The sequence below is a fragment of the Semicossyphus pulcher genome, unplaced genomic scaffold, assembly GCF_022749685.1.
Source record: "Semicossyphus pulcher isolate SPU_LCO1_2020_fin unplaced genomic scaffold, fSemPul1.0.p SCAF_4, whole genome shotgun sequence".
Classification (NCBI taxonomy): domain Eukaryota; kingdom Metazoa; phylum Chordata; class Actinopteri; order Labriformes; family Labridae; genus Semicossyphus; species Semicossyphus pulcher.
Genome location: NW_027211715.1, coordinates 25,693,141 through 25,709,707, shown reverse-complemented (window position 1 = coordinate 25,709,707; position 16,567 = coordinate 25,693,141). Strand labels below are relative to the sequence as shown.

General features: G+C 43.1%; 1 protein-coding gene across 1 annotated transcript in view; it reads right to left on the bottom strand.

Annotated features, from left to right (window-relative positions):
- The window catches only part of adamts10 (ADAM metallopeptidase with thrombospondin type 1 motif, 10), a 47,583-nt gene that overhangs the window by 21,999 nt on the left and 9,017 nt on the right, over positions 1–16,567 (bottom strand). Inside the window, exons 3-12 of the mRNA XM_069680248.1 lie at positions 14,643–14,782; positions 14,301–14,510; positions 11,578–11,746; positions 10,951–11,153; positions 9,829–9,912; positions 6,927–7,072; positions 5,294–5,337; positions 5,091–5,196; positions 1,161–1,307; positions 728–869 (exon numbers count right to left, since the gene is read on the bottom strand). Of these exons, the coding sequence (XP_069536349.1) occupies positions 728–869; positions 1,161–1,307; positions 5,091–5,196; positions 5,294–5,337; positions 6,927–7,072; positions 9,829–9,912; positions 10,951–11,153; positions 11,578–11,746; positions 14,301–14,510; positions 14,643–14,782 (1,391 nt within the window). The remainder of the gene's footprint in view (positions 1–727; positions 870–1,160; positions 1,308–5,090; positions 5,197–5,293; positions 5,338–6,926; positions 7,073–9,828; positions 9,913–10,950; positions 11,154–11,577; positions 11,747–14,300; positions 14,511–14,642; positions 14,783–16,567) is intronic.

The following is a 16,567-nucleotide window of genomic DNA, read 5'->3' as shown; positions in this document are numbered from 1 at the left end:
AGATGCAATGGTTGAATTAGCGTGAATGGAACATCGCAACTTCCTGGAGGGACTGACTTATACAGTTTATCTTTAGACACCTGCAACATGTCACACACAAGAACTTTGTCATTGCTGTGACAATTTCAGACTTCAAACTGAGATCATCCGCTTGGAATTGGGAGATTGCTGACAGCAGAGACATTTTCAACCAGAGGGTTATGGTTCCTTGTATCCTCTCTCTCCTCCCATCACCAAGAAATCCCTTAAATGCACATTGCGGGAACAAGGAGGGAAGAGAAAGCAGGCGTTTTTGAGGAGCTTAAAGCGAGGAAACACAGGCGTATCCTATGTAGAACACGTCTATAAAGCATCACTTAAAATGCCAAACCACCACATGAGGCACATAGTTTAACGTAACTATGAAACCACTGATAGTTTGTATTCTAACACACTAAACTAAAACAGTGAACATTGTAAATATTGTACCTGCTAAACATCCACATGTTAACAGTTATTTTGATTACTCTATGAAGTTAGCGCGTAGCTTACTGCGCCTCACAGAGCTGCTGGCACGGCTCGAGTCTCCTAGGCCTGTTTATTGATCTCTTGCGCTGATGTGATGAAATTCATTAATTAGCCAAGAACAGACAACACTGCCTGGTTAAGGAGCACCAGAGAAGAAGCCTCAGTGAGAAGAGAAGGAAAGTAAGCCGGAAAAGACGATAAATGAAACAGGAGAACTCACCGCGTATTTACATTGTCGGGATCTGACGCCGTACTGGAAGCGGCACTGTTCGTCTGCGTCGTAGGCCTGACCCGGTGCTGTGGTGGGGTACACAAACTCCTGCTTCGCGGGGATGTTGTTCAGACAGGAGCCCATACCTGAGCTAAAGCAGGCCATTAAGAAGAGAGAGGAGATAATGATTTACCAAAAGTGGCGGTGTTCAAGTCGTGTTGTCTGTTCTGAGGATGTAATAAGGAAGTGAAAGTCAGTTTTATTTAAACCCTAAACAGGCTGCAGATTATTCAATTAAAGTGCATTCAAAGATCCATCTGTTACTCTAGTGTCTCTCTGACCATCAAATATGTGACTCTGACATCCAAGTGAATATTTCTGTCTCAAACCTCTAATTACCAAATAATTTGTGGTGTTGCAGATATCTGATAGGCTGACTCACTCCAGGAAGCTGGTGATGTAATCCCGACTGCAGGCGGACCAGATGAATGGGTTTGTCTTCATGGTGATGTGGTCGGCCATCAGCTTGGCGGTCTCCTGGCTGCGAGGCCCACAGGCGTTCCCCATCCCGTCATGGTTCATCCCAAACCTAAAGCCCATGAAGACACAGTGACACTTTGAGGCTGTGTGGACCTCTAATAGTCCCTGCAGCAGGGATGTGGACAGTGGTGAAAAGATCACAGGGGATGACAGAGCGGGATCTAAAGAACAGACGTGCTGTGGTTTGATTGGCAGAAGTGGGAGACCACTTAGAGACTTGTCTGACAGAATGAATTAAATTAAGGATATATGAGCTTCAGTATGAATCATGAACCCGGCCAATCACCACAATGGTATTATACGAGTGTTGTCACACAACTGTAACAAATCCTCCACTTCATTAATCAATGATCTATTACCCGATGTTACATTATCATCATAATGACAGCGGTCTTCAATAAACTGCAGTTTATTTGACTCAGATTAATTGAGTAATAAATCAACATGTTTTGATGCTTTAATATACTTTTTTTTTAAGATGATTTTTTTGTTCTTTTATGCCTTTATTGAGAGAGAGGGAACAGTAAGTAGTGTTGGAAGGAGGGGAAGAGAGAGTGGGGATAACACGTGGTAGAGGCCTGAGGACGGGAGTCAAACCTGGGGCCGCCGCATCGAGGACTATCGCCTCTGTATATGGGACGCGTGACCTACCCACTGAGCTAAACCAGCGCCCTTTTTTAGACTTTTATGAACGTGACTGATTGTTGCCTTTACTTTATCTTTTTTTTATTTAAGTTGTAATCTCAAAGATCTCAGTTTCGTTCTCTTTGGCAGCACCTATGGCGATAAACGGTAACTCTTCCCAGATATCCAGACAGTGTCGCATGTGTGATGTCCACGGTTGGCTCCGGTTGTAACTCTTGATTTTCCTCGCTGACGGTCGCTTTCCTCTTTAGACTGTTTTCCTTCATCTGAGCGTCGAGTTTGTTTCTTTTTCTTTGGATTTTCACTTATTTTAGAAGTTGTATCTGTAGTCATCGATCTTTTCTTTGTTTGTTCAGCTCAGTTCTTTAATTACCAAGAGCTGAACATAACTTACTCAAAATGCTTGTTTTGCTGTATTTGAATTTCAACCCCAAAGATATTTAACATACTTTGAGAAAGGAATTAAATTCTCATCATACAGAACCAGGAAACAGAGACGTTTGACTAAGAAGACTGAGACAATTAATCTACTATCTTAATAGGTAAAGATTTATTTTGATGATTGAAGATTAAAGACACCTGAGAAATGCAATTTAATACAGCAGCTCTGGGTCCCCTGCAGAAGATGACCTTGTCCACTTATAAGATGACATTATATCCTGATAGTTTACTAGAAACACTCATGACAGACATCCACAGTAGCGGTGTCTTTTCATGTGGGTGGCTGCCGTCCACCACAAAAGAGTCTGTATTTTATCTGTGATGTCAAAAAAAGGTTAAAGGGCATTTAAAAATAAAGTGGATTGTGTTGATGCCGAGAAAAACAGATTTTACATGAATACATATTGACATACACACTGATCAGAGTAACTATGTCCTGTCATGTTAGCTGAGAAGCCTTGTGGTCTGAGTGCTGAAAGACGACCTGTATTAATCATTAGGGAGGCAGGGCCCTGAAGGATCCACCATCTGTCTCAATACCTCTCCTCAAGAACTCGTTAGTTAGGGATACAATCTGTAGCTTCTCTTTATTTACTTGATTCATGACACACATAACGTGTACATCCTGGAGGTCCACATAGACATAAAACGCAGAGGCATCACCAGGTGCTGCACCAGCCCCACATGTAACTAATTCCACACATAAATAGTGTGACGGAAAGAAAATATACAACCATTAACACATTCTCAACAGATGGAAATGACTCATGGAGTAAAAGATTACATAAAATCTCTCCGGAGATCTGGAGATGTAATCTGAGGAGGGAGGGATCATCTCGAAACAAAACACATGAAGACACATGAGACACCTCAGGGATTCCTTCAGGGACATTTTGTGTTTCAGTTAAAGAGCAACTCTGCAACCTCTGATCTGGATCTGACATTCAGAGCCATTCTAGGAGGCACCTCAGCAGGAAAGATGTTAACAACACAGGTTATGAACTTCTTCTCCAAAGTCTTATCGGGCCTGGATATAAGTTTCATTGTCAGGTGAAATACAGACAGTAGGCTGCTCATGGGTTGCAGCACCTGGACGATACTTCAACCATGTAACTGACATAATGGTAACTAGAATAGCTGCCTTGCGGTTGTATGCCTCCGCCAACGAGTCAAGTTACATTTCTGTCTGTGTAGACTCTAGATGTTGGAGTTATCAAACAAAAAAGTATGTTTTGGCGAAATGGAAGTTCATACTATAGCAACATGTTTGATTCCAGTGAGAAATATGATGCCTTCACTGAGAGACTGTTTTTCCAGAGGAGGAGAGAGTACTGAAGTTCAATATCAGCAAGATCAAAGAGTTTGTTGTGGATTACCAGAGGAACAGGAAGCCCCCCTGTCCTGGTGGTCATCCAGTGAGAGGGAGTGAAAAGGGTGGATTCACACAAGTGTCTTGGGGTCTAAATCAATAAGAATTGGATTGGAGTGACAATATGAAGCATTATGCCGTCACAGTGAAGTTGATCTTTCATCTTTTGGGTATAAAATTTCATCACTTCAGCATTTTGTAATAATAAGCGTATTCATTCTTGAGTTATGGCCACAAACGTGTTCTGTGAGGTCACAGTGACCTTGACCTTTGAGCACCAAAATCTATTCAGTTCATCTTTGACTCCAAGTGAAGAGTTGTACAAAATTTGAAGAAATTCCCTCATGGCGTTTCTGAGATATTGTGTTCACAAGAATGGGACGGACAGACTTGCGTAGGGACTGACGGACAACCCGCAGACATAATGCCTCTGGCCACAGCTATCATATTTTAAAATAGTTTTAAGACTGTTTTTTAGTGTATTAAATGTATTTGGTGATTTTTACATGGACAACTTTGACTACATTCTCAACCAGATTCTCAAAAAGAATCCTCAGACAGGGAAAGACAGGGACACACACTAGTGCTTTTTAAACTGCGGTTCTGCCACAGTGCCATAACGAAGTTTCGCCATCATGCAGTCCTTGTCATTTTACATTGGACCAAGCAACCCCAGTGTGTGTTTTTACACAGCTTTCCGGCGCTGCAGAAGCAAGACGTGCACGAGGTGTAAACAAGCAGGGCGTGCTTCATATACACACACACACGCCACTGTTCAGCCCTGCCAGCTCCGCTGTTTACACAGGCGCCGTTTTGCCTCTTTTACACCTCTGTTACGACCTCCGATGCTGGCTCAGAGGCAGAACGAGTCTGTGCAACAGGCGCCAGATCTCAAAAGGACATATAAAATGTTCTTAATTTAAGTTTAAGTAAAAAACATACAATTGTTTCAGTAACTGTGATTAGCGGGCGCCAGTTTATCTTAGGCTACATTCCACGATGTGGCGGCCCCGGGTTCGACTCCAACCCTCAGGCCCCTGCCACGTGTCATCCCCCATTCTCTTCCCCTGTTTCCGACACTATCCACTCTCCTCTCGGTATCAATAAAGGAATTAAAGGCCAAAAAATAAACATTAAAAAAAAAGCATATTGTTAAATTAAAGGTTGAATTAAATTGATTTTGAAAGAACTGCTGTTGGCTGTTGGTTTACTGCTACTTCTGCTAGCTCCCAGGAAGATGCATCAATTATCCTTTCGACAGTAACGCCCTCCGTTACCCCACATTTAAATTGATTTGTGTTGGGTTTACAAAAATGAGATAGGTCTGAAAACTTAATGGTAAATTTATTGCATGTGTTTGAGTGCGTGTTTACTCACGTGTGTCCGATCTCGTGGGCGATAGTGAAGGCTGTTCCGAGTCCGATGTCCTCATTGATGCTGCAGCTCCTCTCTGGCTCACACATCCCCCCTACAGGAGCCAGACCTGTCACACACACGGGTAAGGATATGCATAATGCAGTGTTGATGGTTCTTAAGTATAGAAGTACAAATACATAGTTGCTTTTGTGTGCGTGTGTTACCTAAGGTTTCACAGGGCTTGTTCTTTTGGATACAGATGTCGTACCTGCAGACAGGAAGGAAAATCAACAGGATGCTTTAAACCAAAAACTTAAAATACCTTTCAGTAGATCCAGCATATTAAGTAACCACTCCTACGCATGCAAACAGTCGCATACAAACACAGCTGGTGACAGACACGCTCACACAGACATTACAGACAGACAGTGGCCTGCAGTGATAGCAGACAGATGTCGTTTTCAAAGAACAATAGCAGGAAGGTCGGGGACGGTCACTGTGGTGTCATCTGTCTGGACCGCTTCCATCCTCAGCTTGATAAATCTTGTCCTAAAAGGGTTTCTCACAAAGACACGACCAGAACCACATCTCAAACAACACACATCTATCTATCTGTACTCTTCTTCCCCCCCTCCTCTTATATAAGCATGTAGCATATTCTGTTAGGCAGAAGAGGAAAGTATGTTTGGCATTCAGATGACTCTGACCAAACCATGCTTGTGTTGTTTGCTGCTGCACATTCCTCAGTCAATAGCATCAGTGTTTTGTGTGCTTAGTATGCATCTACCACTGTTGTCTCCCTATTTCCTCCAGCAGTATCACTAACAGAGAGCGCAGTAAGACACATGAGCGAAACTGAGAGATTTGCTTTGATTTCTGCTCTCTCTCTCTCATCCTCTCAGGGTGTCTCACGTTTGTTTTCTGGGCTTTCTTCAAAAAACAAATCCGTCATTGTCTCTCGCTCCCTCCTCTTATCTATCTTTTTTACGTTTTCTCTCCAGATGCTGAGCTGGGCAGAGCAGCCCCAGACAGGACAAGATACAGCCCAACTCTCTTGGACTTGGCTTACTGAAAACCTATGAGGATAGGGGCCGGGAATGTAAGAATTCAGCTCTTAGGAAACACCATTTTAACCCTTATGTGAACAAAGAAACAGACTAAAAATACTATTAGATATATTTTAAAGGTATAATAAGTAGGATTTTTTCTTGCATTTTGACAACAACACATTCAAACTGGGCCCCTCCTCCAGAGTTCTTCTTCACCAGACGCACTCTCACTCTCATGCGAGAACACGGCCACCCCGCCAAGCTAACACTGACAGCATCACAGTTACCTTTGCGCTAGCATGCTAACTGCGGGTTACAGTTGCACTAGCATGCTAACCACCAGTTACCTTTGTGCTAGCACGCTAACCGCTTGTTACCTTTGCTCTAGCTTGTCCTACCCGGCACCTGCCTGTCCAACGGAAAGAAAGCCAACTCTGCATCGCTCTTTTTCCATGTTCCACGGTCTGAATGGGGCGCATTTGCTAATTTGAACCACTCCCACACTCACCTATATGCTGTGATTGGCTCAGGGAACCACAACAGCACCCCTCCTGAAATCGTCCCGTGCAAAGCAAAACAACAGAATAGATGCAGAGGGAAGGGTCTCACAAGGGACCGCACATACTCACCAACACACATGTATAGAGGCCCATAAGTGATGATTTATATTATATTTGTAAAAGTCTATACTTTATTTTTCTAGGAAAATAACAGTTGGAGGATTAAAGTATTCCACATATATCTGACTCCGTAGTTAGTCTTCATTGCTGGTTCCTGTGAGAAAGGTTGGTCTGTTTGTGTTTCTGACCTGGTGATAAGCACAGCAGTGTCATGGTGAGCGATCCCGTTGTCTGGTATGGCGTTTCCGTAGCTGCTCCGGTGCTGGATGGTTTTCTGCCACTTACAGAAGCTGTCTAAAGATTTCCCTGCATGGTGGTTGATCTCTAGTGTTGGCTAGAAGACAAGAAAGGAAGCACAGAGTCAAAACAAAAGCAACAAAAGTGGGTATTACAACTACAGCTTTCTCATACACTTAACCTTAGAATACGAGGTTATTCCAGGGTAAATAAACGGGAGATTTGGACAATCAGGTGATAGGCCCAACAATGCTATGATAACCCAGTTCCAGTCTTCCTGTATTGCTGCGTTTCAGGCTTGTTTTCCGCCCTGGTATGTTAGCTTTGTGACAGAACGTTTTCAGATAATTGAATGGGTTTTTTAAGTAGTTTATTTAGCATCAAAAGTAAGATCATTTTCACCCTTATCTTTATAGTGTGTCTTCATAAAGACACATCCCTTTGTTTGACTGTAGCTGATGTGGAGGCAGGATTACAGTGAAGGTGCTTTCTAGTATTACGAGAGTGCACAGAGGAGACAGAGAGGAGGGAGTGCTCCGCTGGCCACAGCTGGCGAGAACTCGTAACCCAGGAATGCATGTGGTGACATAACTAGTAATTGTCTCATCCCGCAGTCCCTCATTTCTGGGCCCACTGCTGGCCTGACTTTTTTTTTTATTTTCCAGGGGCAGCTTGCCGTTTTCAGACCTGGAAACCAGCAACAGAACCACTGGCTGGGACAACTCTCAATCCTGTCCCGACCTCAGCCTCAACGGGCCATGGAGAAAGAATAACAACACTAATACTGCCCACCGCTAATGATCCTAACATTTACTTCTTCACTCTGTCAGATGAGGAACACATCCGAGCAGTAAATTTAGAGCTAACTTGGAGCCAGCAGGAACACTTATCATCATAAATGTTCCCTAATAGGATATCTATGTAGGAAACCTCAAAGCCACTCTGTAACGCTCCTTTAATTCAGTATGACTCATCTGTCAGGTTGTTACGAGGTCAGCATTACGATGGGGTCTGCCGCACCGTCTCACCACATGCTGTTAATGGCTGGCTAATAAGGTCACTTACAGATGGCCCAGTCATCTCCTGTGCTATGCCGGTAAGGTCATGCACTTTTTATGAGCTGAACCAGGCCTTGTGGTCTCCTCTGGATTTTATATCTGAGCCCTTTCTAACCTCCCTTCACTCATTAGATCATAGAAAAAGAGTCCACAGCCATGCTAACAGCTCTGTGAGCAAGTGCACAGCAATGATATGAGCTAATTGTTATCGTCAGCATGCTAACATGTTTATCAGGACAAAGCTAAAATGCTGATTTTAAAGTGATAAATAAATGTCGGTTAAGTCTGGTGATTGAGCCTATGGCCAACTGATGAAAGCCTTTGTATTTGCAGTATTACAGTGTCGGTGGCGACTTTAAAACACAAGTGGCGCCCAGTTAGTGACGCGTTTTCCATCACCCAGCAGTGGTTGGTCTGTCAGAGAGGGTAGGCGGAGCTAAGCGACTGCTTTACCGGTCTCTAAGTGTTTCGCGTAAACAGTAATCTACTATGGCTGAACAAACAAAGAAAAGATCGATGACGACAGATACAACTTCAAAAATAAGTGAAAATCCAAAGAAAAAGAAACAAACTCGACGCTCAGATGAAGGCAAACAGTCATTAAAAAGGAAAGCAACCGTCAGCGAGGAAAATCAAGAGATACAACCGGAGCCAACCGTGGACGTCACACATGCAGCACTGTCTGGATATCTGGGAAGTGTGCTCCTGCAATACTGTTTATCGTAGTAGGTGCCGCCAAAAGAACGAAACTAAAATGTTTGAGATTAGCACTTTAAGTTTTATGTTTTGCATGTTCTTAGTTTAGCCTGCGAGGGACAACAATATGTTTACCATATTCACGGCCATCCATCCAATGTGTGATGATGATTTTAGTCTGGACAAAACTATTGGACACAAGTGACCTACTGTCTTTGGTATCCACTACAAAACACGGGTAGGACCAACTCAATGAATCTGGTAAATTTGGACCCTAATGCCCTTCTCTTAAAGGGCCAGTTCGCTGATTTTAAACCTCAGTCCTATCATGCTATTATGAGGAGCTAATGCCTTTATGGTAGAAAAAAAATGCAATTTGGTTCTGTGCCTTCGGAGGACGCTATCTGCTTCTCCAATGGGCCCTGGAAAACCTCCACCAGACTATGTAAAACGCGTCGTCTGGCGGAGACCAGGGAGCATGCTAAACTACACTTCCTCAATCTAGGACGTCCACCTCCGATGTCATGTCGTCATGTTTGAAATGTAGACTGCAGACCTGAAGATTTTTTTAGACGATCCCCCGGTATATTCCTGTCGTATTTCTGATTCTGTACCACTCTGAGACATTGTCTGCAGCGATGGCTTTTTCCAGGGAAGAATTGCTCCTTTAAGCCTAAACCCCAATATATTTTTGTTTGTGAATCATAAAGCAGATTCAGACGCTGATGTTTTTGCATCTAAATCTAACTTCAGCATGGATGTGCATCACAGCGGTGGTCAGAGCAATCACAAAACAGCTCTGTCTGACAGGTATAAAACCCCCCTCATATCCTGACTTTTCCACCTTTCCTCACAAATCTCCCGTTTCCTCGACTCCTTACATCCTTTGGGTCCCTTTCATTACAGTCACTTACACACTCAGAGTCTGACGGGAGTGGCGGAGGAAAAGACCCATAAGCCAATAATTTGACACGTACAAGGAACTCATAGATGCTGGTCAGTGAGGACTTCTGTGCAGGTAATGAGAACAAGCACAGGCAGACATACATCGAGGAGATGGTTGCACAACTAAGCACAGTAGTTGAGGAAGTTTATTTACCTGGTCCTCCATGAGCAGGATGAGCCGTGTCACCACTATGTTGACTGCATTCCCCAGGCTAGAATCCTGGAACAGTTTGGCAACCTGACCTCCAGGGAAACAAGAAAAGACCAGTCTTAAAAATAAAGCTGAAGCACCAATTGAGCACATTAAACTAGAGCTGAAACAACACTATAAAGAGACAAAGGAGTAATTCATCATAAATTAAGATTCGTCGCAGAATAGAAAAGCCCAGTCTTGAAAATGCACACCAAACAGAGGTGGGCTAAGAGGGGTTCCCTGTTGAGCCCCGACCAAGATTGATTTTAAGCTTTAACCAAACACTTCATCCTAAAGACAGAGCAGTCTGAGAGTCTGAAAAGTGGCAATGATCATTAAAGAGTTAAAACACCAACTGTAGTAAATAAAGACAAGAGTAAAAACCACTACTAGCACTAACGCTGCACTCAGACACTTGTCATTACTGGTGTCTGGTGTATAGAGGCCCTCTTCGCTCCACACCACTAAACAGACCCTGCTGGTTTCTGTGATTCTGTAACACTCCGGATTGTACCTGCTTTGTAACAATGGCAGCTGAACAACCCTTCATTAAATACATTCCTAACACGTGTGTGCATCGGTTTTAAGTGATTAACTGTGTGCGAAGAGATCCCCAGTGACAGAAATAGTGCAGATGATGACATACACGCTAAGCACAGCTGACTAAAACATGTGGCGTCCCCTCGGAGAAATTAAATAGGTCAGTGCATTTGGTCTTCTCTCAGTCTCTAAGTGTTATTCATGCAACTAAAAATAACCTTAAATCAGATTTATTTCAAACTAACTCGGATGTCTTGAGACTTGTACAAGCAAGTTTATGTCTCATTAATCCTTAGAGAAGCACTAAATCTTATTCCTGTCACTGTAAATGCTTCTATTTTTTCCAGTTCAGTCTTTAATCGTAATTAGTTAAGTTGACTCCAAGCTGCCATGCCAAGTTAGCAATGGTTTGGTCGGTCATTGGATTGTCACAAAAGTTGAAACTTCATCTTCACCATATATTCAAGTTCTAACATCTCCCCCTTTCCTCATCAGAAAACACAAAGCACAAGGTTTCTGGATCTTTTGTGTTGTGAAACTTACAATATTCATGACAGCCAGGATGTACTGCTCGATGTCTCTGCGACCATGGTAACCCACCATCATCTTGTCGGCTACCACCAGCGTCTCCACGTAGCGCTCTCGGCTAACCGAGCGCTTGAGAGGCAGCTGGCCGCGGCCGACGTGATGGGGAGGCGTCTTCAGAGTCCGCTGCCACCATGACGCGGTTTTCATCGGCTTCTCGTCTGGGGAAGATCACACACACTCACGTTTTAAAGGAGAGACAAACAAAAGCACAACAGCAGTTTAGCCTACAATACATTAGTCCAAGTACATTTTGCATTTGGAATAATTAGCTAAGAGATTTATGATCATTTGAAATGTATTCAAACCAGAATGATGTCTTAACACACTTTCACTGAATATAGAGCAGAAGTTTTTATGGATTTTCTTTACTGCTATTTGCCAAAAGACGGTTTTCTGAGCATACTTTTGCTTTTTCAGCAACGCCCTGCACAACAGCCTCAGTCACACCCAATCACTACTGGGACTCAGACACAACCACAATCTTCTGCCGCTGGCTGTCGCACATGCAAATCAGCCTGGGGCATTTCACTCCTCCAGTCTGGACTTAACTCCTAAAAAACACCAAAATATATCTCCTCTCACCAATGACTCCACAGGATTGGCCCTTGTACTGATGGCGGAGCGATGACCGCTTGTAAACCACATGGGGGCGCCCCTCTGCTCTGTCCCCCCTCTCCGTCCTGTTCTGGTTATCTGGTGAGACAAGGGGTTCAATCAGGTACTCCTCTCCCCCTGCAACAATCACCCCCTGCTGCAGAGAGACACATACATAGGATAGAGGATAAAATAGAATAACAGGAATCATTGTTTTCAAACATCACAAACAGTACATTAGAAAGACGGTCTGAGTCTTTACCAAAACAAGATGAGAACACAGCCATTAATACAGATAGTCCCAAGAGCTCTGATCTATGATACGTCTAAAGTTATATTCTTGTTGTTGACGAAGAAGAAGGGGCAACAAAGCAGGCATATTTATATTGATATTTATAACTCATCATATTGCTCTGTTTTCATACTGTCCCACTACAAACACAGTCCCCCCTCACAGGGTCCTCTGTGTGTGGACTGTGTATCCATCCGAGAGGAGGATCAGGACCACACAGAACAAAAAAAACACACACACACACACACACACACACACACACACACACACACAGACAAACACACGTGAGAGCATGAAAGAGTGAATGAGAGCGAGAAAAATGAGAGAGCGAGACAGAGAGCGATACACTAACACTTCCTTTGATTCTGCTCAGATGTGTCGTTCAGAGGGAGAGTCTCCCCTCGACTCACCGCGGCTGCTTTCAAAGTGCCTTTAATCCCATAATAAAGTTAGTGATGCTCCCCTGGACACACAGCCCGCTCGCTGGTGAATGTGCTCACGCGGGTCTGACCAACAGTAATTACGTGTGCGCTTTATTAACGCTTTGTGAACACATCTAATCCTCAGCTGTGTATACAACTGTTATTGTGGAGCCTGCTGTTTGTGGTGAGAGGATACTCGCATACACAATGCAGGAAAAATGATTTCAGCCAACAAAATGATGCATCACAATTATCCACCAAGTGATTCAGAAGGGGAGCAGCCTTTGATCTCTAAGTTTGGAGCATTAACAAGCAGATGATTTCATGAGAAGGGGAAATGAATGAGAAGGAATTGAGGCTTTACAAAGAGGTAAACAAGAACATTTTGGAAGTTGCTCAGTTCAGATATTTTACCTCTACTGCTCACAACCTGCACTGCTGACCACAGCTTCTGTTAATAATCGCCTACATTTCCCTGTCTGCCTTTAAACAGCTCCAAGAGCGCATGCTAGAACGTGTTGCATTTGGGGTTAAAGGTAGAGGTTAAGGGCCTCAAACTTCAAACAAAGTTATTGTCAGTTTGTCAGAATGAGAGGACTGCTTCCGACAATGAAACCGATAATCACACACCAATCAGGTCAGGTTTGCAGAGCAGAGAGAGAACACTCTCTTCCTTCTCTACACAAGTTTTGTGCAACTGAGTCCAACTGAATGCAACAACATGAAGAGAAATAAGCTGAAAGTCTGCTTAAAATGCTTATTATCTTTCTATGATGGCCACATTCGAATGTGATGTTCAGGGACAAGTATAATAACTTCTTGATGTTGATATTGTGTAGGGCTACTATTTTTAACTGGTCATTTATAAATCCAAGGTTTAACTTAGAATAATTTAAAATAACAAAACTTCCTGAAAAACAGTCTTGTTAGACCAGAATTTTAGTTTTTAAGGGATAGTTTTTTTTGAGTGGGGTTAAAGTAGGAGCGTCATAATGTCTCTTCTTCTAACCGCTGACTCAAACAACTGTGATACCATTTGCTGCATGCGTAGGTATACAGGGCTGTTGTGCAGAGTAAGACACAGTGCCGAGGGAAAGGACTGTCTGACGTCAATGTGAAGTGCCAACAGAAATAAAAAATCCAGCGTACACTTAAACTGAAATGTTTGTTTATGTGTAGGACTCTTTTAAGTGGCTAAAGTACGCAGTACATTTGACCCCGTTGGCAGCTGTGCTTCGCTTAGCTTCCGTGTTGAATTCCGGCCGGCTTCTCCTAACAGGGGCCGTGCTGACAGTTATCTTTACAACCCCACATCAAAAAACACGAATGATCCCTTTAAGAGTGTTACACTCTCAGAGATCTTTCACAAGGCAAACTCTGTAGAAATACAGTCTCAGGTGTCTTACAGGATGATAACTTGCAAGTCTTGAATGTAGAAATTCTTCCGAGCTATACCATCCACCCCATATGGTGTGTTGTGAAGGTGTCACAAATCTTACAGAAAGAAAGGGGCTTCTTTTAGCTTCAGTGCTATCCGGTCGATTAAGGCTTCTGTTTGTGGAGAACATTAGCATCCCCGTTTCTTTTACAATAGATGTATCCCTTATTATTAAATGCTGGAGGAAATTTGCAGCTCTGATGTAGTAGCACTGGGTTAAATCAACTTATCATCTATCATATATCTTAGAAAAAGGTGGGATAAGAAAAAGAGGAGAGAAAAGAGAAGAAAGGGGTAATCCTTTTTAGATTGAAGGTTAGGTTTTAAAAGAACCTGAAATTTTCTTCCAGGTCATTTCAGTCTCTGAGGACCACACTGGTTGGTTTGGACAAAGATTAAAGCTGGCTTGAGTACTCAAGGTTTGTTAAAATTTCCTGCTTTGAAGTCTGATTCAAGCATTACTGATCCCTTATTTGCTGAGCCAGCGCTGCTTCTGCTGCTGCAGCTGACCTCGCTCAGTGAATTACATTTGGATTAGACGTGCAGGTTTTAGTCTTACCAGGCCGTTACAGTTGCTCAGGGCCACTTTGCTGGAGGTCGGCTGGTCTTGGAGGTGTCCTACATAGTGGCAGTGGGGAGAGTAAGGATGGCTCCAGGCTAATCGACCTTTCTTCCAGTACTCCACCCTGAACTGCCGCGACAGGAGGCCTCCCTGCAGCGTCAGGTTCAGCAGGAAGTTGTTGCGTGATGTTGAGAGCTGGTAGAAGAGCTGAGAGGTGGAAAAAGAGAGTTCCGTTTTTAAAAGCTCTTGGGTCAGAAGTATCGTGAAGAAGAAAAAGGTATATATCAATGTAAGAAAAACAGAAAAATACAAGGAAACAATTTCGAAGAAGAACATTACAGAGTCGGGCAGCCTGTCTTCAGTGCTGCTTCTTCTTCTTCGGTGGTGTTGGGGTGTTTCTGCGTCAAGCGTTTCTCCATTCGGTCCTACACGTACAGGGATGGCAATCTCATACTGGCCTAGACTGTTCAGAAAGGTAGCTAGAGGGAGGGAAATAAAGAAGGCATAAAACCAAGATCAGAGTTTAACTTAATAAAGCCAAAATTCAGCTTAATCTAATTTAGTCAAATTAAAAACATTTGAGGATTTGGGAGTTGCTTATTCTGAATCAAGCTATGGAGATTTTTATTGAGAGAGTAACCCAGTTGGCAAAGAGAAACTTTGCAAGGCTATTTTGGCCAATTACTGACAAGATCCCTGCACTCCAAGAACCCCCCTTCTGCATGAGGCCAAAGGGATGTTGCTATGGTTACCCTGAAACTGTATACTTCCTGTCTGTCCCAGTCTGTGCCGGGGCCTGGTGGAGATTTATTGTCCAAACACACACGGCTCCAAACAGCCAACGTCAGCTAACTAAGGGGGAAAGGTCACCAGCAAATGATCCCAGTTTTCATCAAACCTTTGGCCCCAGTTGGTGGAGAAGCAGCCCCCTTCCCACACAGAGTAAATACCCAGAGATCAGAGGTCCCTGGTACAGACTTGGAGAGCTCTGTACCGGGAAAAACCACTCTGTAAGCAGCGGATAGGTCTGGCTTGAATAAACAGAAGGCACAATTATAAATGCTGCCTTCACATGGAATTCGTGAGTTTGTACTGCATTTCTGACATGGGAACTTTAGTGCAAAATATGTTCACCATTCAAGTGGTTTCAGTCTTGAAAACAAAAATTGACAGTCTTTGTTCTCTTTTCAGAAATGATGCATGAGTCAGCGTTTTCTGCATTATAGTTTCGTGTTTAATTTTCCTCCCTTACTATGAAGGTGCAGAGCCAAGGAGCAAGTGAAACACACTTCCCACAAGGTTTCCAGAAGGCGAGTTGCGAGGCCAGTTAAGTTTCTTACTCAAAGTTAATGTGAAACTGCAAAAATAGCATTTAAAAAAACCAACAATGCATTACCAGACCTCCACATCCACCTGCACACCTGCTCCTTATTCCCAAATTAGCTGCCCTTTACTTCTTTGTCAGATCATATATTGTGCTATCACTGCCGTAGCATGCTAGCCTTTTTGTCTACTACTTGCTCTTCCAGACTTGGTAAAGGCGATGAGACATTGACATCTTTAACTACCTGATTTATCAGTTAGTGGTGTGTTTTAAATCCTCACCTTGTTTCACTGAGCCATAACACTTACACTTAATCACTACAAAAAAACAAGATTCACAAATTTTAATAAGGTTAGCAACCTAAAAAAATCTTATATCAGAATGGCTTTGTAGTAAATCCACCTAAAGAGAAACAAGACTAGGTCAAAACCTAGTATGTGGCAAACCGCATCAGGTCAATATGCGCCTTTGTGGGCAACACTGGAAGCGTGGCGTGTGCGTGACGGCTGTGGGACGTGTTCATTTTCATTTGAAATGAATGAAAACAGATGAGTCTTCACAATGCTGGCGTGACATGCTTGTATCACGTAATTCTGACTCTCGTTTGTACACAAGTGTTTCCCGGGCCGTTGTTGCTGTACCGTCACTCACTCACGCACTCAGTCAGTCAGTCACATACAGTAGAAGATCTGACCCTGGTGGTCAGCCAAAAAAATACTCCACATTAACCAGTGACCAAACAGCTAGCTTGATAGAGTGTAGCATTAGCAACTAATGAGCTTAAAACAGCTAGCTAGTTTAGTCAGTGAAATGGACAACACAAAAAGAATTTAACATTAATAAAGACATACACAGTAACAGAACAGTTATAAACAAGGACAGTTAGAAAGTAGAAAGTAACTACGTGCCAAAATTAGCTCGTTCACAGATTTTACAAAAT